General features: G+C 53.0%; 2 protein-coding genes across 2 annotated transcripts; both read right to left on the bottom strand.

Moving 5' to 3' along the window:
- Nucleotides 1-2,296: 2,296 nt before the first annotated feature.
- Nucleotides 2,297-12,496, bottom strand: LOC122921764. The gene is made up of 2 exons (XM_044271989.1): nt 8,242-12,496; nt 2,297-2,590 (listed from the first exon to the last, which is right to left on the bottom strand). The coding sequence occupies exon 1, from the start codon at nt 10,339-10,341 to the stop codon at nt 8,680-8,682; it is 1,662 nt and encodes a 553-aa protein (XP_044127924.1). The 5' UTR covers nt 10,342-12,496; the 3' UTR covers nt 2,297-2,590; nt 8,242-8,679.
- Nucleotides 12,497-12,759: 263 nt separating this feature from the next.
- On the bottom strand, nt 12,760-17,576 carry LOC122921396. The gene is made up of 2 exons (XM_044271375.1): nt 13,040-17,576; nt 12,760-12,981 (listed from the first exon to the last, which is right to left on the bottom strand). The coding sequence occupies exon 1, from the start codon at nt 17,574-17,576 to the stop codon at nt 13,482-13,484; it is 4,095 nt and encodes a 1,364-aa protein (XP_044127310.1). The 3' UTR covers nt 12,760-12,981; nt 13,040-13,481.
- Between the last annotated feature and the right edge of the window lie 1,055 nt (nt 17,577-18,631).

Genomic DNA, 18,631 nt, shown 5'->3' with positions numbered 1-18,631 from the left:
CATGCCCCTCTTTAGCCACGCCCCCTGCAAACTGGATTTAAATACACGTCCTTTTTAAATTGTTGTATGTGAATATTGTCCTGAGTGAGTGTATCATGCAGGACTGGAGGTGTGACTAAAGCCACGCGTGGCCTAGGAGAACGTCAAGGTTCTGAGCTGTTACTGTACAACTGGCTGCTATCATTACACATCAGCTGTGAGGTCCTTCCTGTACATGACTATTACCCATGATGCTCTGCAGCTCGTGAGTCTGCTGCTCAGATAAGACAACTCTTCTACCCACAGATCATAATCTTCATAAGAGGTTAGTATCCAAAACTTGTAGTTTACAGAGTGGCCACTAGAGGTCAGGCCCAGACTGTGAGGTCTAATGTTATTCAGCAGGAGGAATCTGTGCATTAACTCCCTCATTATTAATGAACGGCAACATCCGAACATCAGAGAGCGTAGCTCTGGAGTATAATACAGGATGTAACTCAGGATCAGTACAGGATAAGCAATGTATGTACACAGTGACTGCACCAGCAGAATAGTGAGTGCAGCTCTGGAGTATAATACAGGATGTAACTCAGGATCAGTACAGGATAAGCAATGTAATGTATGTACACAGTGACTGCACCAGCAGAATAGTGAGTGCAGCTCTGGAGTATAATACAGGATGTAACTCAGGATCAGTACAGGATAAGTAATGTATGTACACAGTGACTGCACCAGCAGAATAGTGAGTGCAGCTCTGGAGTATAATACAGGATGTAACTCAGCATCAGTACAGGATAAGTAATGTATGTACACAGTGACTGCACCAGCAGAATAGTGAGTGCAGCTCTGGAGTATAATACAGGATGTAACTCAGGATCAGTACAGGATAAGTAATGTATGTATACAGTGACTGCACCAGCAGAATAGTGAGTGCAGCTCTGCAGTATAATACAGGATGTAACTCAGGATCAGTACAGGATAAGTAATGTATGTACACAGTGACTGCACCAGCAGAATAGTGAGTGCAGCTCTGGGGTATAATACAGGATGTAACTCAGGATCAGTACAGGATAAGTAGTGTATGTACACAGTGACTGCACCAGCAGAATAGTGAGTGCAGCTCTGGAGTATAATACAGGATGTAACTCAGGATCAGTACAGGATAAGTAATGTATGTACACAGTGACTGCACCAGCAGAATAGTGAGTGCAGCTCTGGAGTATAATACAGGATGTAACTCGGGATCAGTACAGGATAAGTAATGTATGTACACAGTGACTGCACCAGCAGAATAGTGAGTGCAGCTCTGGAGTATAATACAGGATGTAACTCAGGATCAGTACAGGATAAGTAATGTATGTACACAGTGACTGCACCAGCAGAATAGTGAGTGCAGCTCTGGAGTATAATACAGGATGTAACTCAGGATCAGTACAGGATAAGTAATGTAATGTATGTACACCGTGACTCCACCAGCAGAATAGTGAGTGCAGCTCTGGAGTATAATACAGGATGTAACTCAGGATCAGTACAGGATAAGTAATGTATGTACACAGTGACTGCACCAGCAGAATAGTGAGTGCAGCTCTGGAGTATAATACAGGATGTAACTAAGGATCAGTACAGGAGAAGTAATGTATGTACACAGTGACTCCACCAGCAGAATAGTGAGTGCAGCTCTGGAGTATAATACAGGATGTAACTCAGGATCAGTACAGGATAAGTAATGTATGTACACAGTGACTGCACCAGCAGAATAGTGAGTGCAGCTCTGGAGTATAATACAGGATGTAACTAAGGATCAGTACAGGAGAAGTAATGTATGTACACAGTGACTGCACCAGCAGAATAGTGAGTGCAGCTCTGGAGTATAATACATGATGTAACTCAGGATCAGTACAGGATAAGTAATGTATGTACACAGTGACTGCACCAGCAGAATAGTGAGTGCAGCTCTGGAGTATAATACAGGATGTAACTCAGGGTCAGTACAGGATAAGTAATGTATGTACACAGTGACTGCACCAGCAGAATAGTGAGTGCAGCTCTGGAGTATAATACAGGATGTAACTCAGGGTCAGTACAGGATAAGTAATGTATGTACACAGTGACTGCACCAGCAGAATAGTGAGTGCAGCTCTGGAGTATAATACAGGATGTAACTCAGGATCAGTACAGGATAAGTAATGTATGTACACAGTGACTGCACCAGCAGAATAGTGAGTGCAGCTCTGGAGTATAATACAGGATGTAACTAAATGATTTTCCTATTTCATGACGTAAAGTCATAGTTTTATTAAAGACACGGAGGCGAGTATTGCTATCTCCTTCTTTACTTCCACCAATAGCAGCAAAGGAAAAATTAACATAATCAAAACAACAAAGGACCCTCCCCTAACAGATCCTATAATAAGCAGTGTCCTCTTCATAACTTCCTCTTTCTTTGAATCCACGACACCAACCGCCAACCATAACCGAAAACGAATCGAACTGGAACTGGAACCGGCACCGACCCTTCTGGTCCCTCCGACTGAAGAACTCAAGCCAACATGGCTAACATCTCAGGAAACCTGGAACAGCACGGAACGCCATCTGCCAAGGAGTTCTCAACCTGAAACAGAACAAATAATATAGCCAGTGTAAGCACATGGGTACAAAATGCGCAATCTCGACCCAATAACGGTCGCACACCAAAAAGGTCGCTGAAACAACCATAATAAAACTGAACGGCAAAACGTCATAAATAACAATAAAAGACAGTCAAACAGTCAATAACAATAATAACATAACAACCGGGGGGGGCGAGAGAAACCTAGGGCGGGCAATACTCGCCTCCGTGTCTTTAATAAAACTATGACTTTACGTCATGAAATAGGAAAATCATTTAGTTTTACAGCAAGACACGGAGGCTTCATATTGCAAGTTCAAAGCTGCTCAATAATAGCTGAAAACACGTGAGTAGGAGGACGGAAATAAAATTCTGTGAACGTCGTGGCCCTAGACCAGTCAGCCAGACGCAGAATGTCCTCCAAACGAGCCCCCGAAACTGCCAGGGCAGTAGCAGCCGCGCCCCTGGCCGAGTGAGCGGTAAAGATCGTCGTATCAATCCCGGAAAGGGACATGACCCACTTCATCCATCGCGCCAAAGTGGGACTGGTCACCGGGCCAAAGGGATGGCGAATAGAGAGGAAAAGCTGCGGAGTGTCCGCAGAACGGTGAGACCGAGTGCGCAACTCATATTCCCGCAGGCAAACTACAGGACAGAGCGCCGGAGAAGACGGAAAACTGGGATAGGACACCGACCGAATATTGGTCTTGGTACGCCGTGTGATGTTAAAAGTAACACCCTCGGGCGTAAAGGACCTGGCATCATGATCCAGAGCCCTAACATCTGAGACCCTCTTACAGGAAATCAGGCAAAAAAGAGTCAGCAATTTGGCCGACAGCTGACGGAGGGAAAGAGACGCGTTGTCGGGCCAGGACGAGAGAAAAGACAGGACCAGGGAGACATCCCACGTAGCGGTGAAACGCGGCCGAGGAGGCCGAGCCAAACGCGAGCGACGTAAAAGCCGAGACACCAAAGGGTGTTGACCAGCAGGAACGCCATCAAAACCCTGATGAGTCGAGGAAATCGCGGAACGGAACAAATTGATGGTCCGATAAGCTTTCCCTGCCTCAAAAAGAGACGTCAGGAATTGCAATAAATGGGTCACAGACGCCGAAACGGGATCCAGGTCCCGTTCCATGCACCAGCCAACCCAAGATCCCCAAGCTGCCCGGTAAGATTTTCGGGTGCCGGGAGCCCAAGCGTTGTCCAGGAGGCGTCTAGTTGCCTCCGAAACTCCCTCGACCTCGCCTGGAGTCCTGAGATTCGGCACGCCAGAAGTTGAAGGGAGCCGTCGACCAGGAGAGGATGTGGGGCACCCAGCGGGTCCTGGAGGAGATCCGTCCGTGTCGGGAGTAGGAGAGGCACATCCACCAGGAGTTCCAGGATAATCGGGTACCAGGCTTGAGACCCCCAGAAGGGAATCACCACCACCAATTCCGCCGCCTGACGACGAGTCTGTAACAGCATCCTCGGAATCATGGCGAACGGCGGAAATGCGTAATGTAGGGCTGCAGACCAGTCCTGGAGAAACGCATCCACCGCCTCTGCCTCCGGATCCGGACGCCAGCTGAAGAACCTGGGCAGGTGAGCGTTGAGACGGGACGCGAAGAGGTCTATGGAACAAGGACCCCAGATGTCCGAGATCATGGAGAACATCTCCGGATTCAACCTCCAGTCGCTGCCGTCCGTGAAGCATCGGGAGCTCCAATCCGCTCGGTAGTTGTGGAGACCCGGAAGGTACTCCGCTTGAACCATGATGTCCCTGGACAGACAGTAGGACCAGAACTCCTTCGCCAGTCGGGCTAAGGTGGCCGATTGAGTGCCGCCTAGATGATTGACGTATCGGACCGCCGACACGCTTGTCCATGCGTAGACGGATGCATGCATGCGCCTATGTCCTTGGTGAAACTCCTGATGGCAAACGAACCCGCTAGAAGTTCCAGAGCGTTGATGTGAAAACGGGTCTCGGACTCCGACCATCGACCGCCAGTGGAGATACCCTCGCAGTGGGCCCCCCAGCCTTGGAGACTCGCGTCCGACTCCACCGTGAATTCCGGTTGGAATCCGAAAATTGCTCTGCCGTTCCAGGCTTCCAAGTTGCTCAACCACCAACGGAGTTCCTCCTGAGCTTCCTGATCCAGAATCACCGCGTCTGCAAACGAGGCCCCGGCACGGAGGTGGGCGATCTTCAGACGCTGTAAAGCCCGATAATGGAGTGGAGCGGGGAAGACTGCCTGGATAGAGGAGGCTAATAGCCCAATGATGCGAGCCAGATGGCGTAGCGATAGGGAGGGAGTAGAGAGAGCATGTCTCAACTCCTTGCGTATCGTCCGTAACTTCTCCGCAGGAAGACTGAGGGATTCCGCGACAGAGTCCACCGTGAAGCCCAGAAACTCCATACGCCGAGACGGCGTGAGACAGGACTTCTCGAGATTGAGTAGAAAACCCAGACTCGTCAGCAGATCCGAGGTCCACTGGAGGTGTTGTAGCAGAGACCGCTGACATTGGTGCATAACGAGGATGTCGTCCAGGTATATGACAAGACGCACCCCCCGACTCCGCAGCCAGGCCATGACTGGGCGCAGTAACTTGGTGAAGCACCAAGGCGCCGAAGAAAGGCCGAACGGTAGGCAAGTGAAGCGCCACACTTCGCCCTTCCACAGGAAGCGAAGAAGGTCCCTGGAGGAGGAGGCAACCGGAACCGTCAGATAGGCATCCTTGAGATCCAGCTTCACCATCCAGTCCCCTGGAATCAGCAAGTCCCGAAGGAGGTGAATCCCCTCCATCTTGAAGTGGCGGTAGCGCACCACAGAGTTCAGAGCCCGGAGATTTATGACCGGACGAAATTGTCCCCCTTTTTTCTGAACTAGAAAAATGTGGCTGAGAACGCCCCTTCGGGTAGGAGGGGCCCGTTCTATCGCACCCTTGTGCAAGAGGGAAACAAGTTCTACGTCCACCAGCTCCCTGTCCGGTAGTGCCAGGGGGGGGGGAGACAGGACGAAATCTGGGGAACCCGTAAGCTCTATGTGGAACCCCTGTACAGTGTTCAGCACCCATGGGTCTGAAGTGATGTTGGACCAAACGTGGGAACATAGACGTTGTCTGCCCCCTACGCGAGGGGCGGAAGAAGTCCCCACTGGGGAAAGACTTACCGAAAGCTTTTCTGTAGCTGGGATTTCCTCGAACCGACCTGGAACGCCATTGGCCGCCTCTGGCCGGGAAGAACGAGGGGGGATTCCTTTGGTCCTGGAAAGGAGGCCTCTGGTTGAAGGAGCCTCTGCCCAAGCTGCGGGCTTGATAACTGGAGCGGCCGGACAGACGGCCCCTACCACTGCCGGCCCTAGTGGAGACCCGTCCCTGAAATACCCTTTTCATGGAGGACTGGGCCTTGTCCAATGCGGTAAACGCTCCAACGTACCTGCTGAGGTCCTTAATGAAGGAATCCCCGAACAGTTGACCCTGAGCCTCCTTCCCTGTCTGAGTGAGTGCCAAGTTGGCCAATTTTGGGTCGATCTTAAACAGGATGGCTTTACGCCTTTCAATAGACAGGGAGGAGTTAGTGCTGCCCGCAATGCAAATGGCTCTTTGAATCCAGCCAGCAAGCTCCTCCGGATCAACCGGAGAGCCGTCCACCTTGGCCGATTCGGCCATCCCAAAAATTTTGGCTAGGGGGCCAAAAATGTCGAGGAGCTTGTCCTGACAACTCTTTATAGCGGAATCTAGGCCTTTACGGGGATTCCAGCCGGTTTTGGCCAAAAACTGCGTCATCTTTTGATCCACAGCTGGCGTTTCGCAGACCTTGTTTGGGATTAATGGTCTGGGGCATTCCGCACGGAGCTTACTGCGCGCCTCTTTGCTGAGAGGACGACGCACCCAATGCTCCAGGTAGTCGCTCACATGAGCTACAGGTATCCACTCCGCCGACCTAGGGTGGTGGAGGGCATCAGGGTCAAATAGTGGGTTGCCAGAGGGATCCACCAGGCTAGAAGCCGTGTTAGGAGCAGAGGTGGATGCGCCCACGGACCCAGATGTGGACGGCCTAGGGCCTGAGGTACCTGGAAACTCCTGTTCCATCTCCAACTCTCCATCAGAGTGGTCACCTGCCTCCGCATAAGCCTCCATGTCAGATTCATTATCAGAATCTATGTCATAAGTTTGTGCTCTAGCACTTTTCCACGTTCGCGCCCTTTCTGCCTGGCGCGGTAAGGCTCTTTTGCGCAATCTAAGCGCGCTATCCTGGGTGGCTTGGATCACACCAATCAAATTCTCCTGGGCAGGAGGTTCAATGGCAGGCTGCGGGATAGTGGGTGTAGGCATTAGATTAGAGGGGCCTGGAGCATGGGTAGATAAGGCCTGAGAAATGGTATGAGAAATCATTGAGGACATGGAGCCCATGGCCTCTATAATGGCGCTAGACACTGAGCGTTGCAGCTCCAGGGCCTGTGCGCTTATGGCTGGCAAGCTGGGGTCCCCAGAGGATGGGGGGGGATTAGGCCCAGGGGGAGAGCGGTCTGAGGACATGATTTTGTTATCCTAAACAAGGGACTAATTGCAGGGCAATCGATGGGGCACCTAGTCTGATGGTGGCTAACAGAGGAGCCCAATCTGTGGCAGAAAAACTAACCTATCTAGGGGTTAGTCACCCCAAGCGCCGCAGGTAGCAGGAGCCGATCCGGAGGTGAGCACAGTAGCGGAGCACTGGCGAATGCTCCGAAATCTCGCGAGATGACGGGCGGGAGCTCCCAAGATGGCCGCCGAGATCTCGCGAGATCTCGGAGCCGCGGGAAGCTACAGGAGAAAAGCCCGCCGAAAGACTATGTCGCCGGAGACCCGGGGAGAGTAATCGGAGCGGCGCAGAGGTAGGGGGAGAGGAGGGGGGTTAAGAACATACCCCAAAGTGAAAGGCTGAGGGGAAAAGAATAAATGCCAAGGCAGAGAGGAGAGAGGAAGGGGGGAACGACCCCCAGATGCAGGCCGCAACAGGTGTATGGGGGATAAAGCAATACAGGGATAAGACCCCACAAGGAAGTGAAACAGGGGGGGAACCCTGCAACAGTTCAGTACAGCATAAATATACTAGGCCAGAATTGAAATACCAAACAAAGACACAAATGCTTCCTGAATCAAAAATCACACAATCAGATAAATAGATCTCTTATCTTTGGTGGAGCAGCAAAGAAAGAGGAAGTTATGAAGAGGACACTGCTTATTATAGGATCTGTTAGGGGAGGGTCCTTTGTTGTTTTGATTATGTTAATTTTTCCTTTGCTGCTATTGGTGGAAGTAAAGAAGGAGATAGCAATACGAAGCCTCCGTGTCTTGCTGTAAAACTCAGGATCAGTACAGGAGAAGTAATGTATGTACACAGTGACTGCACCAGCAGAATAGTGAGTGCAGCTCTGGAGTATAATACAGGATGTAACTAAATGATTTTCCTATTTCATGACGTAAAGTCATAGTTTTATTAAAGACACGGAGGCGAGTATTGCTATCTCCTTCTTTACTTCCACCAATAGCAGCAAAGGAAAAATTAACATAATCAAAACAACCAAGGACCCTCCCCTGACAGATCCTATAATAAGCAGTGTCCTCTTCATATCTTCCTCTTTCTTTGAATCCACGACACCAACCGCCAACCATAACCGAAAACGAACCGAACTGGAACTGGAACCGGCACCGACCCTTCTGGTCCCTCCAACTGAAGAACTCAAGCCAACATGGCTAACATCTCAGGAAACCTGGAACAACACGGAACGCCATCTGCCAAGGAGTTCTCAACCTGAAACAGAACAAATAATATAGCCAGTGTAAGCACATGGGTACAAAATGCGCAATCTCGACCCTATAACGGTCGCACATCAAAGAGGTCGCTGAAACAACCATAATCAAACTGAACGGCAAAACGTCATAAATAACAATAAAAGACAGTCAAACAGTCAATAACACTAATAACATAACAACCGGGGGGGGCAAGAGAAACCTAGGGCGGGCAATACTCGCCTCCGTGTCTTTAATAAAACTATGACTTTACGTCATGAAATAGGAAAATCATTTAGTTTTACAGCAAGACACGGAGGCTTCGTATTGCAAGTTCAAAGCTGCTCAATAATAGCTGAAAACACGTGAGTAGGAGGACGGAAATAAAATTCTGCGAACGTCGTGGCCCTAGACCAGTCAGCCAGACGCAGAATGTCCTCCAAACGAGCCCCCGAAACCGCCAGTGCAGTAGCAGCCGCGCCCCTGGCCGAGTGAGCGGTAAAGATCGTCGTATCAATCCCTGAAAGGGACATGACCCACTTCATCCATCGCGCCAAAGTGGGACTGGTCACCGGGCCAAAGGGATGGCGAATAGAGAGGAAAAGCTGCGGAATGTCCGCAGAACGGTGAGACCGAGTGCGCAACTCATATTCCCGCAGGCAAACTACAGGACAGAGCGCCGGAGAAGACGGAAAACTGGGATAGGACACCGACCGAATATTGGTCTTGGTACGCCGTGTGATGTTAAAAGTAACACCCTCGGGCGTAAAGGACCTGGCATCATGATCCAGAGCCCTAACATCTGAGACCCTCTTACAGGAAATCAGGCAAAAAAGAGTCAGCAATTTGGCCGACAGCTGACGGAGGGAAAGAGACGCGTTGTCGGGCCAGGAAGAGAGAAAAGACAGGACCAGGGAAACATCCCACGTAGCGGTGAAACGCGGCCGAGGAGGCCGAGCCAAACGCGAGCCACGTAAAAGCCGAGACACCAAAGGGTGTCGACCAGCAGGAACGCCATCAAAACCCTGATGAGTCGAGGAAATCGCGGAACGGAACAAATTGATGGTCCGATAAGCTTTCCCTGCTTCAAAGAGAGACGTCAGGAATTGCAATAAATGGGTCACAGACGCCGAAACGGGATCCAGGTCCCGTTCCATGCACCAGCCAACCCAAGATCCCCAAGCTGCCCGGTAAGATTTTCGGGTGCCGGGAGCCCAAGCGTTGTCCAGGAGGCGTCTAGTTGCCTCCGAAACTCCCTCGACCTCGCCTGGAGTCCTGAGATTCGGCACGCCAGAAGTTGAAGGGAGCCGTCGACCAGGAGAGGATGTGGGGCACCCAGCGGGTCCTGGAGGAGATCCGTCCGCGTCGGGAGTAGGAGAGGCACATCCACCAGGAGTTCCAGGATAATCGGGTACCAGGCTTGAGACCCCCAGAAGGGAATCACCACCACCAATTCCGCCGCCTGACGACGAGTCTGTAACAGCATCCTCGGAATCATGGCGAACGGCGGAAATGCGTAAAGTAGGGCTGCAGACCAGTCCTGGAGAAACGCATCCACCGCCTCTGCCTCCGGATCCGGACGCCAGCTGAAGAACCTGGGCAGGTGAGTGTTGAGACGGGACGCGAAGAGGTCTATGGAACAAGGACCCCAGATGTCCGAGATCATGGAGAACATCTCCGGATTCAACCTCCAGTCGCTGCCGTCCGTGAAGCATCGGGAGCTCCAATCCGCTCGGTAGTTGTGGAGACCCGGAAGGTACTCCGCTTGAACCATGATGTCCCTGGACAGACAGTAGGACCAGAACTCCTTCGCCAGTCGGGCTAAGGTGGCCGATTGAGTGCCGCCTAGATGATTGACGTATCGGACCGCCGACACGCTGTCCATGCGTAGACGGATGCATGCATGAGCTATGCCCTTGGTGAAACTCCTGATGGCGAACGAACCCGCTAGAAGTTCCAGAGCGTTGATGTGAAAACGGGTCTCGGACTCCGACCATCGACCGCCAGTGGAGATACCCTCGCAGTGGGCCCCCCAGCCCTGGAGACTCGCATCCGACTCCACCGTGAATTCCGGTTGGAATCCGAAAATTGCTCTGCCGTTCCAGGCTTCCAAATTGCTCAACCACCAACGGAGTTCCTCCTGAGCTTCCTGATCCAGAATCACCGCGTCTGCAAACGAGGCCCCGGCACGGAGGTGGGCGATCTTCAGACGCTGTAAAGCCCGATAATGGAGTGGAGCGGGAAAGACTGCCTGGATAGAGGAGGCTAACAGCCCAATGATGCGAGCCAGATGGCGTAGTGATAGGGAGGGAGTAGAGAGAGCATGTCTCAACTCCTTGCGTATCGTCCGTAACTTCTCCGCAGGGAGACTGAGGGATTCCGCGACAGAGTCCACCGTGAAGCCCAGAAACTCCATACGCCGGGACGGCGTGAGACAGGAGCCGCGGGAAGCCCAAGGGAAGCGCCGTAGAAGCCTATGCCGACGGAGGCCAGCAGGGAGGAATCGGAGCGGCGCAAAGGTAGGGGGAGAAGAGGGGTTCAAAAACAAACCCCACAGATAAAACGTCTGGGAAACAGCGTCGATGCCTAGGCCGAGGGGAAAGAGAGGGAGGGGGAAACGAATCCCAGCAGAAGACCGCAATAGGCGTACAGAGGATAGAGCAAGACTGCGCAAAAATCCCACAAATGAAGGGAAAAGGGGGGAACCCTGTTACAGATCAGCACAGGATATATATATATATATATACTCGGCCATCCTGAAAATACCATGCAAAGACATAAATAGTCTTCAATCTAAATCACACAACAGAATAAATAGAGACAACTTATCTTTGGTGGAGCAGCAAAGAAAGAGGAAGAATGAAGAGGACACTGCTTATTATAGGATCTGTCAGGGGAGGGTCCTTGGTTGTTTTGATTATGTTAATTTTTCCAAACCAGGGAACATAGACGGAGTCTGCCCCCTACGCGAGGGGTGGAAGAAGTCCCCACTGGGGAAAGACTTACCGAAAGATTTTCTGTAGCTCGGGTTCCCTCTGACCGACCTGGAACGCCATTGGCCGCCTCTGGCCGGGAAGAACGAGGGGGGATTCCTTTGGTCCTGGAAAGGAGGCCTCTGGTTGAAGGAGCCTCTGCCCGAGCTGCGGGCTTGATAACTGGAGCGGCCGGACAGACGGCCCCTACCACTGCCGGCCCTAGTGGAGACCCGTCCCTGAAATACCCTTCTCATGGATGACTGGGCCTTGTCCAATGCGGTAAATGCTCCCACGTACCTGCTGAGGTCCTTGATGAAGGAATCATTGAGGACATGGATCCCATGGCCTCTATAATAGCACTAGACACTGAGCGTTGTAGCTCCAGGGCCTGTGTGCTCATGACTGGCAAACCGGGGTCCCCCGATGGTGGGGGGGGGATTAGGCCCGGAGGGGGAGCGGTCTGAGGACATGATCTCGATTAAATAAGGCTGGTAGTCTTATCAGAATAATAATAATGGGAACCCCTACTGTACCCAGACTAACAGTGCCTAAACTGTGACCGAAACTAACCTAAGCAGGGGTTAATCACCCCAAGCGCCGCAGAGAGGTAGGAGCCGATCCGGAGATGAGAGGAGCAGTGAGGCAACTGAAGAGCGCTCCGAAATCCCGCGAGAGGACGGGCGGGGACTCCCAAGATGGCCGCCGAGATCTCGGAGCCGCGGGAAGCCCAAGGGAAGCGCCGTAGAAGCCTATGCCGACGGAGGCCAGCAGGGAGGAATCGGAGCGGCGCAAAGGTAGGGGGAGAAGAGGGGTTCAAAAACAAACCCCACAGATAAAACGTCTGGGAAACAGCGTCGATGCCTAGGCCGAGGGGAAAGAGAGGGAGGGGGAAACGAATCCCAGCAGAAGACCGCAATAGGCGTACAGAGGATAGAGCAAGACTGCGCAAAAATCCCACAAATGAAGGGAAAAGGGGGGAAACCTGTTACAGATCAGCACAGGATATATATATATATACTCGGCCATCCTGAAAATACCATGCAAAGACATAAATAGTCTTCAATCTAAATCACACAACAGAATAAATAGAGACAACTTATCTTTGGTGGAGCAGCAAAGAAAGAGGAAGAATGAAGAGGACACTGCTTATTATAGGATCTGTCAGGGGAGGGTCCTTGGTTGTTTTGATTATGTTAATTTTTCCTTTGCTGCTATTGGTGGAAGTAAAGAAGGAGAAAGCAATACGAGCCTCCGTGTCTTGCTGTAAAACTCAGGATCAGTACAGGATAAGTCATGTATGTACACAGTGACTGCACCAGCAGAATAGTGAGTGCAGCTCTGGAGTATAATACAGGATGTAACTAAATGATTTTCCTATTTCATGACGTAAAGTCATAGTTTTATTAAAGACACGGAGGCGAGTATTGCATTCTCCTTCTTTACTGAACCACCAATAGCAGCAAAGAGAAAAAATTAACATACAGGGAACCATAGCAACCAATGTCCCTCCCCTATGGCCCCTATAATAGGCCGCTCCTCCTATGGCTCTTCCTCTTTCTTTGGGATCCTGGTGCCAACATCCCGAACAATCCAACGAATCCTGAACCTCAACCGGAACGAAGAACTCCACTCCGTACGAAGCAGGAACCAGCAGTCGCCAACCTGGTCAACCGGAACGAAGAACTCCACTCTGAACGAACAGGAATCAGCAGTCGCCAACCTGGTCAACCACCGAAAAACTCAAACTGGAACACGGTATACCATCCTTGAAACAGCTTCAACCTGAAAGAGAGAACAGACCATGGGCCCAGGTGAAACCGGCATGTCAGGACAAGAGCGTCGGACATCAACAGCTCAAACAGACCCGATAGGGGTTGAATGACCAATGGCAATAAAGTGCCTTAAACAAACACTACAATGGCAACGAAATAACCAACAGAGCAATAAATACAATGTCATTAATAAATAACAGGACAATAAAAACCGCAAAGATATATACATAAGTGAGCCCTGAAAGAAAACAACCCACCAAAAGACCCAAGGGAGGGAATCCAGGGTGGGCAATACTCGCCTCCGTGTCTTTAATAAAACTATGACTTTACGTCATGAAATAGGAAAATCATTTAGTTTTACATCAAGACACGGAGGCTCATATTGCAAGTTCAAAGCCTGTCAATAATTGAAGCAAACAAATGAGCTGGAGGACGGAAATAGAACTCCCTGAACGTGGTAACATTAGACCAGTCGGCCAGGCGCATCACGTCCTCCAACCTGGCCCCCGAAACCGCCAGGGCGGTGGCAGAGGCCCCCCGAGCGGAATGGGCCGTGAAGACAGAGGTGTCAACACCCGCCAATGACATCACCCACTTAAGCCAACGCGCCAACGTAGGGCTAGCCACCGGGCCAAACGGATGCCGAATAGACACGAACAGCTGTGGCCTGGTCGGAGACCTGTGTGCCAGAGTCCTGGACTCGTACTCCCGAAGGCACGCCACGGGGCATAAGATCGGAGATGTAGGAAAACTAGGGTAAGACACGAACCGGATGCTAGTCTTGGTGCGACGCGAGATGTTAAAGGTAACCCCCTCCGGGGTAAACGAACGCGCGTCGTAATCAAGGGCCCTAACATCCGACACCCTTTTACATGAAATGAGGCAAAACAAAGCCAACAATTTAGCGGACAATTGCCTAATGGAAAGGGCAGAATTCTCGGGCCAAGAGGCCAAAAAGCCCAAAACCAGGGAGACATCCCAAGTAGTGGAAAAACGAGGCCGAGGGGGACGAGACAACCGAGCCCCCCGGAGGAGGCGAGACACGGAAGGATGTTGACCAGCTGCAACACCCGCGTAGCCCTCGTGGGTAGAAGAAATAGCGGACCTGAAAAGGTTAATGGTCCGATACGCCTTCCCCGCCTCAAAGAGAGAAGTGAGGAAAAGCAGCAGGTCAGCTACAGGTGCCGAAACGGGATCCAAGTCCCGTTCCACGCACCAATTAGCCCAAGTTCTCCAGGCTGCCCGGTAAGACTTTCGGGTGCCGGGAGCCCACGCGTTGTCCAATAGTCGTTGAGTTGCAGCCGAAATTCCCTCGAAAGATCCAGGTGTCCGGAGATCCGGCACGCCAGTAGTCGCAGGGATCCGTCGAGGAGGAGGGGATGATGTAGACCCAGAGGGTTGCGTAGAAGATCCAGCCGGCTCGGGAGAAGAACAGGAATCTCTACCAGAATCTTCAACAAAGAGGGGAACCAAACCTGGGATCCCCAGAACGGGACCACCAGAACCAGATCCGCCCGATGGCGGAGAACCTGCAGGAGAGTCCTCGGGATCATTGAGAACGGAGGAAACGCGTACAGGCGAGACATCGACCAGTCCTGGAGGAAAGCATCCACCGCCATCGCTTCCGGGTCCGGACGCCAGCTGAAGAACCGGGTCAGCTGCCTGTTGAGCCGAGAGGCGAAGAGGTCGATGGACATTGGACCCCAGAAATCCGAAATCGCCGTGAACACCAGCGGATCCAACTGCCAATCGCTGCCGTCCGACAGGTAGCGAGAGTTCCAATCCGCCTGAACGTTGCTCAATCCTGGCAAATATTCCGCCTGCACCATGATATCCCTGGACAGGCAGAACGACCAAAAATCTTTGGCCAAACGCGCCAAGGTGGCCGAGCGAGTGCCCCCTAGACGGTTGACATACCGGACCGCCGACACGTTGTCCATCCGAAGCCGGATACACGCGTTGGCGATTCCGTTGGAGAAACTCTTCACAGCGAAGGACCCCGCCAAGAGCTCCAACGCATTGATGTGTAGGAGGGATTCCTCCGTCGACCAGGGACCACCGGTGGAGACCCCGTTGCAATGGGCCCCCCAACCCTGGAGGCTCGCGTCCGATTCGATCGTCAACTCCGGCAGGAATCCAAAGATTGCTCTCCCGTTCCACGCTTCCAGGTTGGCTATCCACCAACTCAGTTCCTCCCGGGCTTCCGAGTCCAGAACCACCGCGTCCGCAAAGGAGGCACCGGTCCGAAGATGGGCGATCTTCAGTCGCTGGAGAGCCCGGTAATGCAGAGGGGCTGGGAACACCGCCTGAATGGAAGAGGCCAACAGGCCGATAATGCGGGCCAGGTGACGTAACGAGAGATGGGGAGCGAGGAGAGCACGTCTCAACTCCTTGCGGATCCCCCGCAACTTCGCCGCCGGCAGGCTGAGGGACTCCGAGAGCGAATCCACAGTAAATCCCAGGAACTCCATCCTCTGGGCCGGAGTAAGGCAGGATTTCTCCCGGTTGAGGAGGAACCCGAGACCCGAAAGCAGATCCGCCGTCCAGCGTAGATGCTCCAGCAATCCCGCTCGGGACTCGTGCATCAACAGGATGTCGTCCAGATAGATTATGAGACGCACACCCCGAGTCCTCAACCACGACACGACCGGACGCAGCAACTTGGTGAAACACCAGGGAGCTGAAGACAGCCCGAACGGCAGACAGGTGAACCTCCAGACCTCTCCTTGCCACCTGAACTGAAGCAGGTCCCTGGAGCGAGAGGACACCGGAACCGTCAGGTAGGCATCCTTCAAGTCTAGTTTCACCATCCAGTCCCCCGGGATCAATAAATCCCGAAGGAGGTGGATCCCTTCCATTTTGAAGTGCCGGTAACGTACTACCGCATTCAAGGAGCGAAGGTTGATGACTGGTCTCATCTGCCCATCCTTCTTCTGAACCAGAAAGATATTGCTGATCACCCCCGCCGAAGACGGGGGAGCCGGCTCTATCGCCAACTTCAGCCTGAGGGCGTGCAATTCTGCATCCACCAACGCACCGTCCGAGCGCGATAGGGGAAAGAGCGGAGGGGAAGGAATCAGATAGGGGGATCCCGAGAGCTCTATGTGGAATCCCCTGACCGTGGTCAGAACCCATGGGTCCGCGGTAATGAGGCTCCAAGCGTGGGAAAAAAGCCGGAGTCTTCCCCCTACACAAGGTACCGTAGAATCCCCCATCTGGGGAGCACTTACCCAAGGGTCTACGATGATTCGGGTTGCCCCGGAAGGAACGTGAACGCCACTGATTTCCTCTTGTGGAGAAGAAGGGGGATGCGGTACGCTGGTCCTGGAACTGAGGACGATGTCCACTGGAGCCTCTGTTCGCTCCACGGGCCTGGAAATTTGCACGGCCGGACAGGCGGCCCCTACCACTGCCGGCCCTATGAGAGACCCGCCCCTGGAAGACCCGGCGCATAGAAGCCTGGGCTTTGTCCAGTGCGGTAAACGTGCCCACAAATCGGCCCATGTCCTTGATGAAGGACTCGCCGAAGAGGAGGCCCTGGGCATCCTTCCCTGCCTCAGTGAGCGCCAAATTGGCCAATTTGGGGTCGATTTTAAACAATATAGCCTTGCGTCTCTCAATTGCTACGGCAGTATTGGCATTGCCGGCAAGGCATATGGCCCTCTGGGCCCAGCCCCTCAATTCCACCGGGTCAACAGGGGAACCCTCAATTCTGGCCGCCTCGGCCATCTCCAAAATCCTGGTCAAAGGACCGAAGACATCCAACAGCTTGTCCTGGCAGCTGCGCAATGCTGAATCCAGGCCCTTCTTAGCATTCCAGCCAGTCTTGGCCAAGAACTGCGACATCTTGGGGTCCACCAATGGGGTGTCACAAACCTTATTAGGGACCACCGGACGGGGACACTCTGCCCTAAGCTTGTTGCGCGATTCGCGGCTAAGCGAGTGGCGCACCCAGTGCTCCAAGTACGCTCCTACATGAGGAGATGGGAGCCATTCTGCCGAACGCGGGTGGTGTAAAGACTCCGGGTCGAACATCAGTTCACCCGCCTCATCCAGCACACCCTCAGCGCGGGTAGCAGTGGAGGTCGCTGCCAAATCCTTGGCAGAAGAGGCCGCAGCAGCGGAAGTCGAGGGGACCGGAACGGGGAGGGTGAGATCCTCCTCAACCCCATAATCAAAATCCGCCAACGCCTCCTCGTCTGAAACTCCATCAGAGACAGACAGATCCGGTGATTGCGCTCTAGCGCATTTCCATGTCCGCGCCCGTTCTGCCCGGCGGGAAAGGGCCCTCTTCCGTGAGCTAAGCACGGTCTCTGGGGTGGCAGGATGCGCACCAGTCACAGTCCCCTGTGCAACAGGGGGGTCAATGGAGGTAGGCTGCGGTGCTGCGGAGGGCAGCTGCGAGGGGACACCCGTGGGGAGTGCAGACAGGGCCTGGGTGATAGTCTGTGACAGAACCGACGACATGGAGCCCATGGCTGCCATAATCGCGTCTGACACAGAGCGCTGTAGAGCAAGCGCATGAGCATCTGCCTCAGAGGGGTTAAACGCCTCAGGGGGGGAGGGGGGCCGACTGGCAGCAGGAGGGGGAGTAGGAGTGGACATAGTGGACACAGATGTCTGAAGGGAACCGCTATGATCCGAAAATACCCCCAAATGACTAAGGACGAGGTCACCTGAGAGGCCAAAGCAGGAGCCGCCGACCGTGCAGGACAACTGGAGGCGAGTGAACGGCAGGAAGACAGGAAGCGCCGTAATCCCGCCCCCAGAAGCCCGCGAAAGCGGCCGCCCAAACTAAGATGGCCGCCGAGATCTCGCGGCCTCCCGAACACAGAGGGTGAACTAAAATGGCCGCCGAGATCTCGCGAGATCTCGCGGCCTACCGGATCGCAGACGCGCCGGGAATGGAGCCCCAGACAGCAGCAGAGACCCGCCCCCCAACCCCCGTCGGCGCGGAAGCCGGGGAACGGTAAAACTAGTAAGGGTTTGATGGGAGGGGGGGTCAGAGCAAAAGCACAGAGGCCAGCACAGAAGGGGAGAGGGAAAGCCCTAACGGCGCCGCATAAAGGGACGCAAACGCGCAGGAATAAGCGCAGAGAAGACAAAACCCTCACCTGCCCTAAGAGGGAGGGAGGCAAAGTAAAGCGAGCGCTGCAAGCGAAACAGGGTTAGTCACCCTGCGGTAGCCAGCGCAAAACAACAGATAACACCTAAAGCAGAGACACAAAAGAGACAAGGTGCACTTAGCTTGGCAGCAGCAAAGAAAGAGGAAGAGCCATAGGAGGAGCGGCCTATTATAGGGGCCATAGGGGAGGGACATTGGTTGCTATGGTTCCCTGTATGTTAATTTTTTCTCTTTGCTGCTATTGGTGGTTCAGTAAAGAAGGAGAATGCAATATGAGCCTCCGTGTCTTGATGTAAAACTCAGGATCAGTACAGGATAAGTAATGTATGTACACAGTGACTGCACCAGCAGAATAGTGAGTGCAGCTCTGGAGTATAATACAGGATGTAACTCAGTATCAGTACAGGATAAGTCA

Source organism: Bufo gargarizans, chromosome 11 (genome assembly GCF_014858855.1).
Source record: "Bufo gargarizans isolate SCDJY-AF-19 chromosome 11, ASM1485885v1, whole genome shotgun sequence".
In the NCBI taxonomy this organism is placed as follows: domain Eukaryota; kingdom Metazoa; phylum Chordata; class Amphibia; order Anura; family Bufonidae; genus Bufo; species Bufo gargarizans.
Note: the sequence above shows the minus strand (reverse complement) of the source record. Positions and strands in the feature narration are given on the sequence as shown.